The sequence below is a fragment of the Ips typographus genome, unplaced genomic scaffold (assembly GCF_016097725.1).
Source record: "Ips typographus isolate SLU unplaced genomic scaffold, UJ_Ityp_2.0 IpsContig186, whole genome shotgun sequence".
NCBI lineage: Eukaryota > Metazoa > Arthropoda > Insecta > Coleoptera > Curculionidae > Ips > Ips typographus.
Window position 1 is genome coordinate 32,501 of NW_028098552.1, and position 15,000 is coordinate 47,500.

The 15,000-nt window shown below is 43.9% G+C and overlaps 5 protein-coding genes, 2 non-coding genes and 1 pseudogene across 7 annotated transcripts; 2 read left to right on the forward strand and 6 right to left on the reverse strand.

Annotated features, from left to right (window-relative positions):
* The window catches only part of LOC145739459 (large subunit ribosomal RNA), a 2,800-nt pseudogene extending 2,372 nt beyond the window's left edge, over positions 1–428 (reverse strand).
* Positions 429–985: 557 nt separating this feature from the next.
* Positions 986–1,140, reverse strand: LOC145739455 (5.8S ribosomal RNA). The gene has a single exon (XR_014181041.1). It is a non-coding gene; the product is annotated as a 5.8S ribosomal RNA (ribosomal RNA).
* A 1,246-nt stretch (positions 1,141–2,386) lies between these two features.
* LOC145739458 (small subunit ribosomal RNA) lies at positions 2,387–4,312 on the reverse strand. Its single transcript, XR_014181042.1, has one exon. It is a non-coding gene; the product is annotated as a small subunit ribosomal RNA (ribosomal RNA).
* A 2,995-nt stretch (positions 4,313–7,307) lies between these two features.
* Positions 7,308–8,313, reverse strand: LOC145739449 (uncharacterized). Its single transcript, XM_081994867.1, is given in 3 exon segments — positions 7,308–7,500; positions 7,502–8,156; positions 8,158–8,313. Coding segments are annotated over 3 exon segments (759 nt in total). The 5' UTR covers positions 8,229–8,313; the 3' UTR covers positions 7,308–7,467.
* A 1,129-nt stretch (positions 8,314–9,442) lies between these two features.
* LOC145739454 (histone H4) lies at positions 9,443–9,972 on the reverse strand. The gene has a single exon (XM_081994871.1). It carries the CDS (start codon positions 9,856–9,858, stop codon positions 9,547–9,549), a length of 312 nt encoding a protein of 103 aa, XP_081850997.1. The 5' UTR covers positions 9,859–9,972; the 3' UTR covers positions 9,443–9,546.
* Positions 9,973–10,070: 98 nt separating this feature from the next.
* On the forward strand, positions 10,071–10,653 carry LOC145739450 (histone H3). The gene has a single exon (XM_081994868.1). It carries the CDS (start codon positions 10,149–10,151, stop codon positions 10,557–10,559), a length of 411 nt encoding a protein of 136 aa, XP_081850994.1. The 5' UTR covers positions 10,071–10,148; the 3' UTR covers positions 10,560–10,653.
* A 1,002-nt stretch (positions 10,654–11,655) lies between these two features.
* Positions 11,656–12,217, reverse strand: LOC145739453 (histone H2B). Its single transcript, XM_081994870.1, has one exon. It carries the CDS (start codon positions 12,109–12,111, stop codon positions 11,740–11,742), a length of 372 nt encoding a protein of 123 aa, XP_081850996.1. The 5' UTR covers positions 12,112–12,217; the 3' UTR covers positions 11,656–11,739.
* Positions 12,218–12,338: 121 nt separating this feature from the next.
* Positions 12,339–12,875, forward strand: LOC145739452 (histone H2A). Its single transcript, XM_081994869.1, has one exon. The coding sequence runs from the start codon at positions 12,429–12,431 to the stop codon at positions 12,804–12,806; it is 378 nt and encodes a 125-aa protein (XP_081850995.1). The 5' UTR covers positions 12,339–12,428; the 3' UTR covers positions 12,807–12,875.
* The last annotated feature ends 2,125 nt before the right edge of the window (positions 12,876–15,000 follow it).

A 15,000-nucleotide genomic window follows, 5' to 3' on the forward strand; every position in this document is an offset into this window, starting at 1 on the left:
AAACGGTTTCACGTACTCTTGAACTCTCTCTTCAAAGTGCTTTTCAACTTTCCCTCACGGTACTTGTTCGCTATCGGTCTCGTGGTCATATTTAGCCTTAGATGGAGTTTACCACCCACTTAGGGCTGCACTCTCAAGCAACCCGACTCTAAGGAGAGATCCTCTCGCTATCGGCAACGGTCGCTACGGGACTGGCACCCTCTATGGGCTATGGCCCCGTTCAAGAAGGACTTGGACGCGCCGCGCGATCTCGAGATAATGGACCCTCCCGAACACCACATTTCCCGGCGCCCGATGTCGGCCGCGGGATTCGGTGCTGGGCTCTTCCCTGTTCGCTCGCAGCTACTGAGGGAATCCTAGTTAGTTTCTTTTCCTCCGCTTAATAATATGCTTAAATTCAGCGGGTAGTCTCACCTGCTCTGAGGTCGAAAAAATAATATAATGTATTTTGGTGCGCCAAAATCGTTCGTACGCGTTTCGATCGCCAACGGACAAACTATCGCGTTCACACAAGACCGGACGAGCTTTTACAATCGAAGGCGACGCACTCCGATACCGCGTTTAAATCGTAGCATCGATCCGACGTCTTCTTCAACTCTTCATAGAGATGATATCGGACACGACGATCGTTCCTACGTACGCGCTTCGGCAAAGCGTGCTAAGCCATTCCGCTCGTTCGTCATATAGTGTGTTGGATGTGTCGTCGGCGACGCGTACAAACGCGCGCTTTACGTTCGAAGCGATCGCTCGTCGGTTTAGCTAACGGAGGTCGTTTATTTCATCGTCCATCGCCGAAATCTACCGAGCGAGCTTTAAGATCGTCGAACCGCTATCGCGTTTTCGAACGTCGCACCTTATCGAACGCATCGCCTCATTATCGAGGCGTAGCGTCTCTTCGATTACGTGCGTCATACGTTCAACTCGCTCTGCGTGCGTTCGTCGTTTGTTGCGACGATCGAGCACCGAGCAGTCTTTAAAATAGACACGACCCTCAGCCAGGAGTGGTCCGGGAACAGAATCCGAGGACCGCAATGTGCGTTCGAATTGTCGATGTTCATGTGTCCTGCAGTTCACAAGTTGACGCGCAATTAGCTGCGTTCTTCATCGACCCACGAGCCAAGTGATCCACCGTTTAGGGTAATCTTTTAGAAAACGTTCGTTTTATAGCGACGAGTCGTCGTCGAGCGACGTGTATCGAAGCAAACGATTTACGGGTGACCATTGTTGGCAAAAAACGGACGCCTTTCGATACAGTTTCGTATACCGATTAAGCGCTCTTTCGTCGGACGTTTCTATCGCATATTAACGCCTGCCATATTATTCAAAAGGTAGGTGTTATTTTATTTATGCGTACGTCGCAAGAGCGCTACTTATCGGTAATAAAACACCGAAAGGCGCCCGCTTCGACGGAGAGACCGAACAGCGGTCCTTTAATCGTGCGCCGAAGCGTATCGACGGACGCGATCGTCTCGGGAGAGATTTTCTCTGCGTGCGGGCGTAAATCTTTAAACGTGCATACGCGCAGGAACTTTGATCGATCCGCACGGCCGCAGTACCCACACATACATAATCTCTCGTTTAGACCGAGTACGTTCGCGTTTTCAGAATTCCGTTAACGCTTGACGACGCTCTAGACCTCTCTTCTTCAAAGTCTCTCGTCGAAATGTTTAGACGTGTCGTTTCTTCACTCTATACGTTTGTCGTACACGTACGATACGTCGCGTACGTCATCGTCATTGTCGTCTTCTGTCTGTCTGTCTGTCACATTGCACTTCTACCAGCGAGGAGATGTGGCCACACTCTCTCGTCACACGTATTTCACTAACGGTGTCGAGTTTAGAGTGGTCATCTCTCTCGCATACGTACGAAGCGACGGACGACGACACTTGCGACGATGCAACGACAATGATTATGATGACGATAAACGTCGACGAACGTCGAACGACAACACAGAGGAAGCTCGTTTCACGTTGCGACGCTCGCAATCCGATCAACGATGCCTACACGTTTCGATCGCGTATATACCGCTCCGCAAAACCACAAAACGTCAACCAGTTCGATTGGCAACCGCATTCCACAGCGACGATCTTATCGACTCGTTATCGGCACATCAAAATAACGTGCGATTCTACGAGTTTAATTGTCGTCGACCGGAAACCGGACCTTCGATACGGACGTTCTTACAACGGTCGGAGCACGCGTTCGCGTGTTTTGGTCGACACCACACAGAATAATGCGAGCCGAAGCAGCTTAGTTCAAAATTTCAGAAGAGTCTAAGTGAGAGAGCTAGAGAAAGAGAGAAAGATAAATCGTTTCAATGCGATCGCAACAATACTCTCCCCTCCTCACCCCGAAGACTCTTCAAACGTGTAATTTAATCACACTGTAATGATCCTTCCGCAGGTTCACCTACGGAAACCTTGTTACGACTTTTACTTCCTCTAAATGATCAAGTTTGGTCATCTTCCCAGACACATCGACGACGCCGAAACGCCATCGCGTATCGGTCCGAAGACCTCACTAAATCATTCAATCGGTAGTAGCGACGGGCGGTGTGTACAAAGGGCAGGGACGTAATCAACGCGAGCTTATGACTCGCGCTTACTGGGAATTCCTCGTTCATGGGGAACAATTGCAAGCCCCAATCCCTAGCACGAAGGAGGTTCAGCGGGTTACCCGGGCCACTCGGCCAGGGAGGACACGCTGATTCCTTCAGTGTAGCGCGCGTGCGGCCCAGAACATCTAAGGGCATCACAGACCTGTTATTGCTCAATCTCGTGCGGCTAGAAGCCGCCTGTCCCTCTAAGAAGAAATGTTTGTACGCCGACAGTAAAAACCGAGCACGACAACGAAGCGAACCCCGAAGCCGGCCGGCCTTTAGGATGTCAAAATACGCCTAGTTAGCAGGCTAGAGTCTCGTTCGTTATCGGAATTAACCAGACAAATCGCTCCACCAACTAAGAACGGCCATGCACCACCACCCACCGAATCAAGAAAGAGCTCTCAATCTGTCAATCCTTCCGGTGTCCGGGCCTGGTGAGGTTTCCCGTGTTGAGTCAAATTAAGCCGCAGGCTCCACTCCTGGTGGTGCCCTTCCGTCAATTCCTTTAAGTTTCAGCTTTGCAACCATACTTCCCCCGGAACCCAAAAGCTTTGGTTTCCCGGAAGCTGCCCGCCGAGTCATCGGAGGAACGTCGGCGGATCGCTAGCTGGCATCGTTTAAAGTTAGAACTAGGGCGGTATCTGATCGCCTTCGAACCTCTAACTTTCGTTCTTGATCAATGAAAGCGTTTTTGGCAAATGCTTTCGCTTCTGTCCGTCTTGCGACGATCCAAGAATTTCACCTCTAACGTCGCAATACGAATGCCCCCATCCGTTCCTATTAATCATTACCTCGGGGTTCCGAAAACCAACAAAATAGAACCGAGGTCCTATTCCATTATTCCATGCACACAGTATTCAGGCGAAGTTTTAGCCTGCTTTAAGCACTCTAATTTGTTCAAAGTAAACGTGCCGGCCCACCTCGACACTCAATGAAGAGCACCGCGGCAGGATTGAGTTGGGCCGCCCTCGCGAGCTAAGCCCACCGGCAGGACGTCTCGCGACTCGCCAGTTAACACCGCGGACGATGAACCAGCGGCGCGAGACACAAATTCGACTACGAGCTTTTTAACCGCAACAACTTTAATATACGCTATTGGAGCTGGAATTACCGCGGCTGCTGGCACCAGACTTGCCCTCCAATTGATCCTCGTTAAAGGGTTTAGAGTGTACTCATTCCGATTACGGGGCCTCGGATGAGTCCCGTATCGTTATTTTTCGTCACTACCTCCCCGTGCCGGGAGTGGGTAATTTGCGCGCCTGCTGCCTTCCTTGGATGTGGTAGCCGTTTCTCAGGCTCCCTCTCCGGAATCGAACCCTGATTCCCCGTTACCCGTTACAACCATGGTAGGCGCAGAACCTACCATCGACAGTTGATAAGGCAGACATTTGAAAGATGCGTCGCCGGTGCTAGGACCGTGCGATCAGCGTAAAGTTATTCAGAGTCACCAAGTTGTACGATGACGAGCGAACCCGCCACCGATTGGTTTTGATCTAATAAAAGCACTCCTTCCGTCTCCGGTCGGAGCTCTGTTTGCATGTATTAGCTCTAGAATTACCACAGTTATCCAAGTAAGTGTGGGTACGATCTAAGGAACCATAACTGATTTAATGAGCCTTTCGCGGTTTCACCTTAATTTGGCTTGTACTGAGACATGCATGGCTTAATCTTTGAGACAAGCATATGACTACTGGCAGGATCAACCAGGGAGCTGTTCTTATCCATCGAAACGTTGCGCTAGAGCGAGCGAGCGATCGATCGTGCCGTCTCGTGCCGAGTCGTCGAGTCTGTGTTGTACCAGTCATATCGTATAAAGGATCGTCACAACAAGCTTATTCTTCTCTGTCAACCAACGACCTGCACGGGTGGTTTAAGACTAGATAGAAAAGAGATAGACGATCGACCATATAGACGATGGCGACAACGACGACGACTACGACAACAATAACAACAATGACGTCGCTCTGCTATTACTCGTGACATACGTTCGACGAACAGCGTCCCACTACTACGACAAATCATGACACGACAAAATTAAAGCGAGTTTTTAGAAAATAGTTTCTTACTCGCCTTTACACTTTGTCGTTAACGCCATATTATTATCGTAGTAGAGAAGACGTCGACAAAAAAGGAACGAAGCGTTCCTGGCGTGATTTGTGCGTCAAGAAGCGGATATGAACCGTTCGAGATGCCACGCTCGGTAAACATACGTCGCCTTTAAGTCGAAACTCTTTTGTAGTCGTATATATATTGGCGTCGTCTCGATACTAGCAATTTTAAGAGAAGGCGACAGACACGACGCATTATCATTATCGACATGTGTAACGTCGACGACAACTACTTAGAATACGACGACGTTTGTTCGATGCCTCGATTTTTATGTAATCGGTGGGTCATCGTCATCATCGCTACTTTCTAAGATCATCGTTATCGTCGTTTTATCGTTTGTCAACTACTTCTGCATCTTTGTGTGTCTGTGTATGCGCTTCAACACTGCCAGAAATTATCGGTCGACACATCGAACATACGACTAGAGTTTTCGTCTTTTTTCGGTGATTATATACAATAATTCGTCGTTACGACTCCGTCAACAAACGCGTTTTTATTTACCGAATATGCAGCCCAGCCCTTTCGCTTCCGTATGTACGATACGCAGAAAGAGACGCTGCTTTCGGATACGCGTATTAACGTAAAACGTCGCTCGACATCTGACCTCACGACATTCTCTCGACCCTTCGCTAGATTGAAAGCGACACGGGAATCTCGAAAGATCGTTACGTCTATATTAAAAATATTCTCGCTCGGAACGTAGAGAGTTATCGCAAATGTTAAAGCACTCTTCCGGATTCTAAAAAAGAAAACGGCATTCGTGCTATGGTTTAATCGCATTTGGACCGTAACGCATACCACGCTCACCGAGTCCGCGATCTCGCTGTAGGAACTGTTCCGAAAATTCAGCGCGTCGGCTATCTCCCCAAAAAGCGAGAAGAAATACGTCCGCCGCATCGAAAAGAAACGGAACTCGGAAGGGGCTCGAGTAGTCTATATCGTCGACCAGTCACACGAAGAATCCGACGAACGAAACTTTTAATTCACATAATTAACAATCGCTATCGGAAATCAACGGACTTAGAGGACCCACTCGCTTCCAGGCGGGAGACCAGTCGCAGACCGGAAACTCCACGTTAAAGCGACCGGAGTTTATATCGCGACTCCGGCCGGAAGTCAGGCGCCTAACCCTTTCGATTGCACGTCCGGCCGTCTGGCTCGATCCGAACTATACCGTCGATGGGTAGTCTCGCTTCGGTCGATCGTCACATTTTTCGATCGATTTTCGGGTTATATGTTACTTAATCGATAAGGGGGCGTAAAAATAAAGGGTTGTAAAAACGATTATTAACGGAACGTAAAAAGGTAAGGGCACGTATATTGTTATCACGTCCAATCTCCAAAAAAGCAGATAAGGATAGGATCGTAAAAAGGTAAGGGGACGTATATTGTTATCACGTCCAATCTCCAAAAAAGCAGATAAGTAACGTATCGTAAAAAGGTAAGGGCACGTATATTGTTATCACATCCAATCTCCAAAAAAGCAGATAAGTAACGTATCGTAAAAAGGTAAGGGCACGTATATTGTTATCACGTCCAATCTCCAAAAAAGCAGATAAGGATAGGATCGTAAAAAGGTAAGGGGACGTATATTGTTATCACGTCCAATCTCCAAAAAAGCAGATAAGTAACGTATCGTAAAAAGGTAAGGGCACGTATATTGTGATCACGTCCAATCTCCAAAAAAGCAGATAAGTAACGTATCGTAAAAAGGTAAGGGCACGTATATTGTTATCACGTCCAATCTCCAAAAAAGCAGATAAGGATAGGATCGTAAAAAGGTAAGGGCACGTATATTGTTATCACGTCCAATCTCCAAAAAAGCAGATAAGTAACGTATCGTAAAAAGGTAAGGGCACGTATATTGTTATCACGTCCAATCTCCAAAAAAGCAGATAAGTAACGTATCGTAAAAAGGTAAGGGCACGTATATTGTTATCACGTCCAATCTCCAAAAAAGCAGATAAGGATAGGATCGTAAAAAGGTAAGGGCACGTATATTGTTATCACGTCCAATCTCCAAAAAAGCAGATAAGTAACGTATCGTAAAAAGGTAAGGGCACGTATATTGTTATCACGTCCAATCTCCAAAAAAGCAGATAAGTAACGTATCGTAAAAAGGTAAGGGCACGTATATTGTTATCACGTCCAATCTCCAAAAAAGCAGATAAGGATAGGATCGTAAAAAGGTAAAGGGCACGTATATTTTTATCACGTCCAATTACCACATAAACAGATAAGAAACGGATCGTAAAAAGGTGTGATACCGCGTCTCCGGCCGATAAAAAAACGAAGGGTTACGGAACGGAGAAGTGCACACGGAAGTGATACCGCGTCTCCGGCCGGTAATCAGTCGCCAAACTTTTTTAACTTTTACTAAAGGCAAGAACTCGTAATGTAATACATTACGTATATCGTTGATGTAACATTCGATTATTGTTGAACAATGTCAATTGTGATGGTAAACGGCGGGACTAGCTATGATTCTCTTAATAGCATCACACGATAATAAAGCAAAACATGTAATTGTAACTAACATTGATTAAGCCTTTAATAAATTTTAAATCTAACGTATTAATCTTTCGCTTTTTCAAACTTGTGGTTCTGAAAAGAACCTTTTGTTATATTAGTCGTAGACTCCAGTAGCCGATATGTACCTGATAACATAGTATGTACGACGAGATCTGCGACACGTATCGGACGTAGCAGTTGCATTCTTGCAGCCGAAAACCAACCACGGCGTCAACCACGACAAATTACTTCTTCTTTTTGGGTGAAGTCGTTTTTTTTCGCCTTGGCAGCGGCAGTAGACTTTGCGGTTTTTGGTTTGGGAGCTTTCGGTTTTTTGGTCGGTCCAGCTTTGTTTGATTTCTTCGCCTTGGAAGGAGATTTCTTCGGCGTAGTAGCGGTCACGGTAACGGTTGCAACTTGGGCGGCAGTTTTCTTAGCCGCTGCTTTCTTTTCGGACGGAGCGGCACGACTTTTCGTCGTAGTAGTCGAAACTGCTACGGCGGCGGTTTTCTTTTCAGCTCCAGCGGCGGCGGCGGCAGCAGCAGCAGATTTTTTCGTCCTAACAACCGTTTTTGATTTCACTTTTTCACTGATCGGTTTCGAAGGCGATTTTTTACTAGCCGCCTTTTTCGTAACTTTTTTCTTTTCTGCGCTAGCAGGTTGTTTTGCCGATCCCGAACCGACAGCGGACAATTTAAACGATCCCGACGCTCCCTTACCTTTCGTTTGCACTAGCGCACCGTTCGCTACGGCCGCTTTCAGATATTTTTTGATAAATGGGGCTACTTTTTCCGCGTCCACTTTATAGTTGGCAGCTATGTATTTCTTGATGGCCTGCAGTGATGATCCACCACGCTCTTTCAATCCCTTGATAGCGTTCGTTACCATTTCTGAAGTCGGAGGATGGCTCGGCTTCGAACGGGGATTTTTCGTTTTTTTTTTCTTTTTTCGACGGCGAACTAGCCGGCGGAGTGGATGCTACAGGCGCTGCGTCGTTATCGGCCATGATACGAACGAATAAAAAAACACTCGATATAGAAAAAACACAAAACAAACACAGACCGACGATCGTACGTGCTAAAGCCAATGGTTTACTGCGAAATGAGAGAGAAAAATGTTTGCGTCGACTTTTGTTTAGGGGTCGTGCGGAGTACGGAACGGTGCGCCTCCGTCAGCCGACACGGTTCGACGTCGTTTATGCCGCCTGTATGTTACTCAAGTTGGTTTCTAGTCGATTATTTTAATATAGAAAAACGCATTTTTCACTTAATCGTCGTTCGAAAACTTTTCCAAAACTATAAGCTACAAGATAGGCGGGCTCTGTACTATGTCCGATTACGATATTAATGTAAAATATCGCTTGGAAAGTGACCAGTCTCGCTATTCCTAAACACTTTCGTACTTTACTTGAACAAAAATATAATAAAATAAACGTTTATTGACGTTTTTTAGCCATTAATAAGTGCAATCGTTCATATTCTCACGTGCAAAACGAACGCAAACGTAGTAGTATACGCCTTAATTGAAAAAAAAATGTTTAACCGGTCGCATGTCGCCACAGAATTTGCACCGTCAAAACTAACTCGAGTTTCGGTTCAACATTGTCTTTTTCGTTATGATTTTTCTTCTATACCTACGCAACGCAATAAACGTATAGAAACGATATATTATATTTATCCGTTTCGGTCGGGCAGAAAATTTACAAATGTACGCGCCTTTCTTTTGCCATTTAATATCGTAATATGCTATTATTAAGTAACCAATTGATTTTGTTCGTTTTCTAACACAAAACGCAAAAGAAAAAAAAAACCTTTCCAACAAAGTAGGTAGGTATGTGTACACTCATTGAACGTTTGCCAACTAAAAACACGAAGGAAAAACAAAAACAATCACACAACATAAGGGGTCAGGAGGTGGTAGGTATGTACCTTAAGTAACCGATTTTGTTCGTTTTCTAACACAAAATGCAAAAGAAAAAAAAAACCTTTCCAACAAAGTAGGTAGGTATGTGTATACTCATTGATCGTTTGCCAACTAAAAACAGGAAGGAAAAACAAAAACAATCAATCACACAACATAAGGGGTCAGGAGGTGGTAGGTATGTACCTTAAGTAACCGATTTTGTTCGTTTTCTTACACAAAACTTGAACAAAACCATAAGCAACCCCACACAACAAAGGTATGTACCTCAAGTAAAACGATGTTTCTTTTTTTTTAAGGTTTGTGGTTCTTAAAAGAACCGATTTTTTTTTTTTGCAATCATCACGGCAGAGACGTCATTATCATGCATGGGCATTAATTAATTATCAAAAATAACAGTTTATTTAACCTCCAAAACCGTACAGAGTACGTCCCTGTCGTTTTAAAGCGTAAACGACGTCCATAGCGGTGACAGTTTTCCTTTTGGCGTGTTCAGTGTAGGTGACCGCATCTCTGATCACGTTTTCCAAGAAAACTTTTAGCACACCACGAGTTTCCTCGTAAATCAAACCTGATATACGTTTTACTCCACCACGTCGAGCCAATCGTCTAATAGCTGGCTTCGTAATACCTTGGATGTTATCACGAAGAACTTTACGATGACGTTTTGCGCCACCTTTACCCAATCCTTTTCCTCCTTTACCACGTCCAGTCATTTTGTAAAGCTTTTAATAATACTCTTACACACACAAAAACACAAAAAACACCAATGGACACGACAACGACGAGCACGTTACTGCAACAAGGTACGCCGAGAACTGATCGAGAACTCCGACGTCGACCCGGTTTTGTTTCCTTCGCTAAGCTCCGCCCCCTTTGTACTGTTTCGACCAATCGGCGCCAGAGCCGACCCAACAAAACCGGAGCTCGATATCTCGACGCGTCAGACAGTGCCTAATCGCGTTCGAGTGCGTATCGTTAGTGATTTATCTAAAATAACAATAAAATGGCCCGTACAAAGCAGACCGCGCGTAAATCTACTGGAGGAAAGGCTCCAAGGAAACAACTGGCCACTAAGGCGGCCCGAAAAAGTGCTCCCGCTACGGGTGGCGTGAAAAAACCTCATCGTTACAGGCCCGGAACCGTAGCTCTGCGTGAAATTCGTCGCTACCAGAAGAGTACCGAATTGTTAATCAGGAAATTACCATTTCAACGTCTAGTCAGAGAAATCGCCCAGGATTTCAAGACCGACTTGCGATTCCAAAGTTCCGCCGTAATGGCACTGCAAGAAGCGAGCGAAGCTTATCTCGTCGGTTTATTCGAAGACACTAACCTTTGCGCCATTCACGCCAAAAGGGTGACCATCATGCCGAAGGACATCCAATTGGCACGACGCATCAGAGGTGAACGAGCTTAAATTTGAACGAGACACCTTCCAAAACCCGTAACGACGATTTATTGACGTGAACAAACGACAACAAAAAAAAAAACGGTTCTTTTAAGAACCACAACATACTTGACGTGATTGAAAGTCGTTTTTACAATCTTATTTCTACCAATTTATTTTATTATAACACTTTTTGTTGTGGTACAGTGTGTATAGGTATATAGGTATACTAATTAAGTACAAGTAGGATCACAGTGGTGTGTATTGTATCAAAGCTGAGAGATAATACATACTCAGATAGATAGGCTATCCCATCCTTATCAGCTCTTTTGGAGATTGGACATGATAACAATATACGTGCCCTTACCTTTTTACGATCCGTTTCTTATTTGCTTTTTTGAAGATTGGACGTGATAACAATATACGTGCCCCTACCTTTTTACGATCCGTTACTTATCTGCTTTTTTGGTAATTGGACGTGATAACAATATACGTGCCCTTACCTTTTTACGATACGTTACTTATCTGCTCTTTTGGAGATAGGACGTGATAACAATATACGTGCCCTTACCTTTTTTTACGATCCGTTACTTATCGTGACGTGATTGAAAGTCGTTTTTACAATTTTATTTCTACCAATTTATTTTATTATAACACTTTTTGTTGTGGTACAGTGTGTATAGGTATATAGGTATACTAATTAAGTACAAGTAGTATCACAGTGGTGTGTATTGTATCAAAGCTGAGAGATAATACATACTCAGATAGGTTAGTTAGTTAAGTAGGTAGGTAAAACACCACGTGCAAATATCAGTAGAAATTGCACACGGGGCGGGTTTTATTTAGATACTGATATCTATTTCTCAGTCGGTGAAATAAATCGATTTATGATCATTCCGACAAAGTTCGAAAAACGTGACTTATAAACGTGAAAATATCAGTATTTTACGCCGATAAGCACGTTTTGATCGATATTTCTTGTCTAGATCAGAAAAGACCGAAAAGCACGTTTTGACCGATATTTGTTATCTAGATCGAAAAACACCGATAAGCACGTTTTGACCGATATTTCTTATCTAACAGAATACGTCGTATATAAACGAAATTCTTTTTTTTTAATTCAACATTTTTGTGGCTCTGAGAAGAGCCGATTTTGTTGTTGGTTTTTTTTTTTTAATACAGGATAGTGTACTTACGGTCGAAAAACTATTTACTTGGAGCTAGTGTATTTCGTGACGGCTTTTGTTCCTTCACTGACTGCGTGTTTGGCTAACTCACCGGGCAATAACAGCCTGACGGCAGTCTGAATTTCTCTGCTCGTGATGGTCGATCTTTTGTTGTAGTGGGCCAATCGAGAAGCTTCAGCAGCAATCCGTTCGAAAATATCGTTGACGAACGAGTTCATAATGGACATGGCTTTACTCGAAATTCCAGTGTCGGGATGTACTTGTTTCAATACCTTGTAAATGTAGATAGCGTAGCTTTCCTTCCTCCTGCGCTTTTTCTTTTTGTCGCTTTTCGAAATGTTTTTCTGGGCCTTGCCGGCCTTCTTTGCTGCTTTACCGCTAGTTTTCGGTGGCATGGTTCTTTTTACTAGTGACGAATCACAAACAGACAAACAAAACTCACAAAAATTGACAAAACAACACACGACACGACAAGACGCTCGAATACAGACTGAACGTGAACGGATCTGGCGGCCGCCTTTTAACTGACGAGCGAGTCTGTTTACAAGCTCCGCCCACTCGGTTTTGTCGAACGGAGCGACGTGATTGGTCCGCCGCTTAGTATAAATATAGGCCAGTCGGGGACGACGGTATCAGTCTCGTACGTGCACTAGAAGGCAACGTTTACGTTTTTTTTGTGTCAAATCGAAAAAAAAAAAACCAGTTTTTAACCATGTCCGGACGCGGTAAAGGTGGTAAAGTAAAGGGAAAGGCAAAATCGCGTTCAAGTCGTGCGGGACTTCAGTTTCCGGTGGGACGTATTCATCGTTTGCTACGTAAGGGAAACTACGCCGAAAGAGTCGGAGCGGGAGCACCGGTGTATTTAGCGGCCGTCATGGAATATTTAGCCGCCGAAGTTCTCGAGTTGGCTGGAAACGCAGCAAGAGACAACAAAAAAACCAGAATAATTCCCCGACATTTGCAATTGGCGATCCGTAATGACGAAGAGTTGAACAAACTGTTATCGGGTGTGACAATAGCTCAGGGTGGTGTTCTTCCAAACATCCAAGCCGTTTTGTTGCCCAAGAAAACTGACAGCAAGACCAAGTAAGGTAATAACGGTTAGTTATTCAGTTATGTGAAAGAAATAAATAAACAACGGTCCTTTTAAGGACCACAACTTGTTTAGAAATTTGGAAATTCGTTTATTTGCTTATTTATCACACACAGACAACGTTATATTTTGGTACTTTTGAAAATGTCACGTGACATTGAAAAATACATATATATAAGCTACCAGAGTCGGACTTCGATAGTTTTACGGTGAAATCAGGTCAAGGTCATAACTGTTCGATGAGGAAAGATAGAAGTTGTCATTAGCAATAATAATCCGGCGCTTTCGCCATTTTTTTGCAAATGCTAGTGGATATTTCACCCGTCAATAGGGAACAAGAGTTGGACTTCGACGGTCGATATTTCGATTGTTTTACGGTGAAATCAGGTCAAGGTCATAACTGTTCGATGAGGAAAGATAGAAGTTGTCATTAGCAATGATAATCGGGCGCTTTCGCCATTTTTTCGAAATATTCGTAGTTTTACAGTGTAATTAGTTCAAGGTCAAAACTTTTCGATGCGCAACAGTAGAATTTGTCATTAGCAATAATAATCCGGCGCTTTCGCCATTTTTTTGCAAATGCTAGTGGATATTTCACCCGTCAATAGGGAACAAGAGTTGGACTTCGACGGTCGATATTTCGATCGTTTTACGGTGAAATCAGGTCAAGGTCACAAATGTTCGATGAGGAAAGATAGAAGTTGTCATTAGCAATGATAATCCGGCGCTTTCGCCATTTTTTCGAAATATTCGTAGTTTTACAGTGTAATCAGATCGTTCAAGGTCACAAATTTTCGTGATGGTAAGGTAGAATTATTGGTCATTAGCAACGATTATTTGGCGCCTTCGCCATTTTGTCAAGAATACCATGTATTTCGACTTTGAAAACGAGTGGTAAAAAAGGCGAACGATGAGAGAGAGACGTATTTTCTTTCTCAGCGTTCGCCATTTTGTCAAGAATACCATGTATTTCGACTTTGAAAACGAGTGGTAAAAAAGGCGAACGACGGAAAAGACACAATCGGGTCTTTATCCGCGTTCGCCATTTTGTCAACAATTTGCCATTATGGGGTCCAAAAAGTCCTAGAAAAAAAAGTCTAGAAAAAAAAGTCTAGAAAAAAAAGTCTAGAAAAAAAAGTCTAGAAAAAAAAGTCTAGAAAAAAAAGTCTAGAAAAAAAAGAGTATTTTAGCACGATTTTTCAGAGCGATTACCCTACCTCTCCTACTCCTTATTCTCATTTCTCACGCTTTCCTTCATACTCCCTCTTCACCTTTCTTCCTTTCACCTTTCTTCTTCCTACACTCCCTCTCTATTACTACTCTACTCTCACCTTACTCCATCCTATACTCACGCCAATACACTCCTACACCCTCTTCTACTTTCATCTACATTCCCCTATGCCCTCGCCAGTTTTCACAAGTACCACTCTGCCTAAAGTACATGTTACCGCTACTGACCGTGGGTACATATGTATACTACTAGTATGCACTCTTCAGTACTAGTATCTCGCACTAGCGCTTCTATTTAAATACATCCACCCGTACTTTATCCAATTTACATACTTGTGTGTATATAACATAATTCTACTCCCATCATCTAAGTAGTAGTGACACACACACACACACGTAGTGGACGAGACAAAATAGTAACGAACTGTTTTATGCATGCCTGCCTGCCTGCCTGGCCTAGTCAAATATTATAACAAACACAAGCCGATGATAGTGCCCCCGCTATCCAAAGCTATGATTTGCTCCTCTAACCATATTGCACGCTCGTAAAAACGTCAATCAATGCTGCCGATACGATACACCTGGAGATTGGTCCAAACTCAACACACTTTGCCACACACATCATATTATCTGTACTACTTACTAGTAGTCTGTCTGTCTGTCTGTCTGGTCTGTGTATTACCTCACAAATAGTATCCATCTGTTTCGCTTCGTAGTCATAGAAAACTTGTTTTTTTGCTATAGCGGATTAGGAATGCTGTTTACGCACTAAACCAGCCTAACCTAACCTAACCTAACCTAACCTAAACTAACCTAACCTAACTTAACCTAACCTAACCTAACCTAACCTAACCTAACCTAACCTAACCTAAACTACCCTAACCTAACTTAACCTAACCTAACCTAAACTAACCTAACCTAACTTAACCTAACCTAACCTAACCTAACCTAACCTAACCTA

Bases quoted from the DNA above. Each gene is read 5' to 3' on its own strand.
- LOC145739454 (XM_081994871.1), bottom strand. From the start codon at position 9,858: ATGACTGGACGTGGTAAAGGAGGAAAAGGATTGGGTAAAGGTGGCGCA.
- LOC145739450 (XM_081994868.1), top strand. From the start codon at position 10,149: ATGGCCCGTACAAAGCAGACCGCGCGTAAATCTACTGGAGGAAAGGCT.
- LOC145739453 (XM_081994870.1), bottom strand. From the start codon at position 12,111: ATGCCACCGAAAACTAGCGGTAAAGCAGCAAAGAAGGCCGGCAAGGCC.
- LOC145739452 (XM_081994869.1), top strand. From the start codon at position 12,429: ATGTCCGGACGCGGTAAAGGTGGTAAAGTAAAGGGAAAGGCAAAATCG.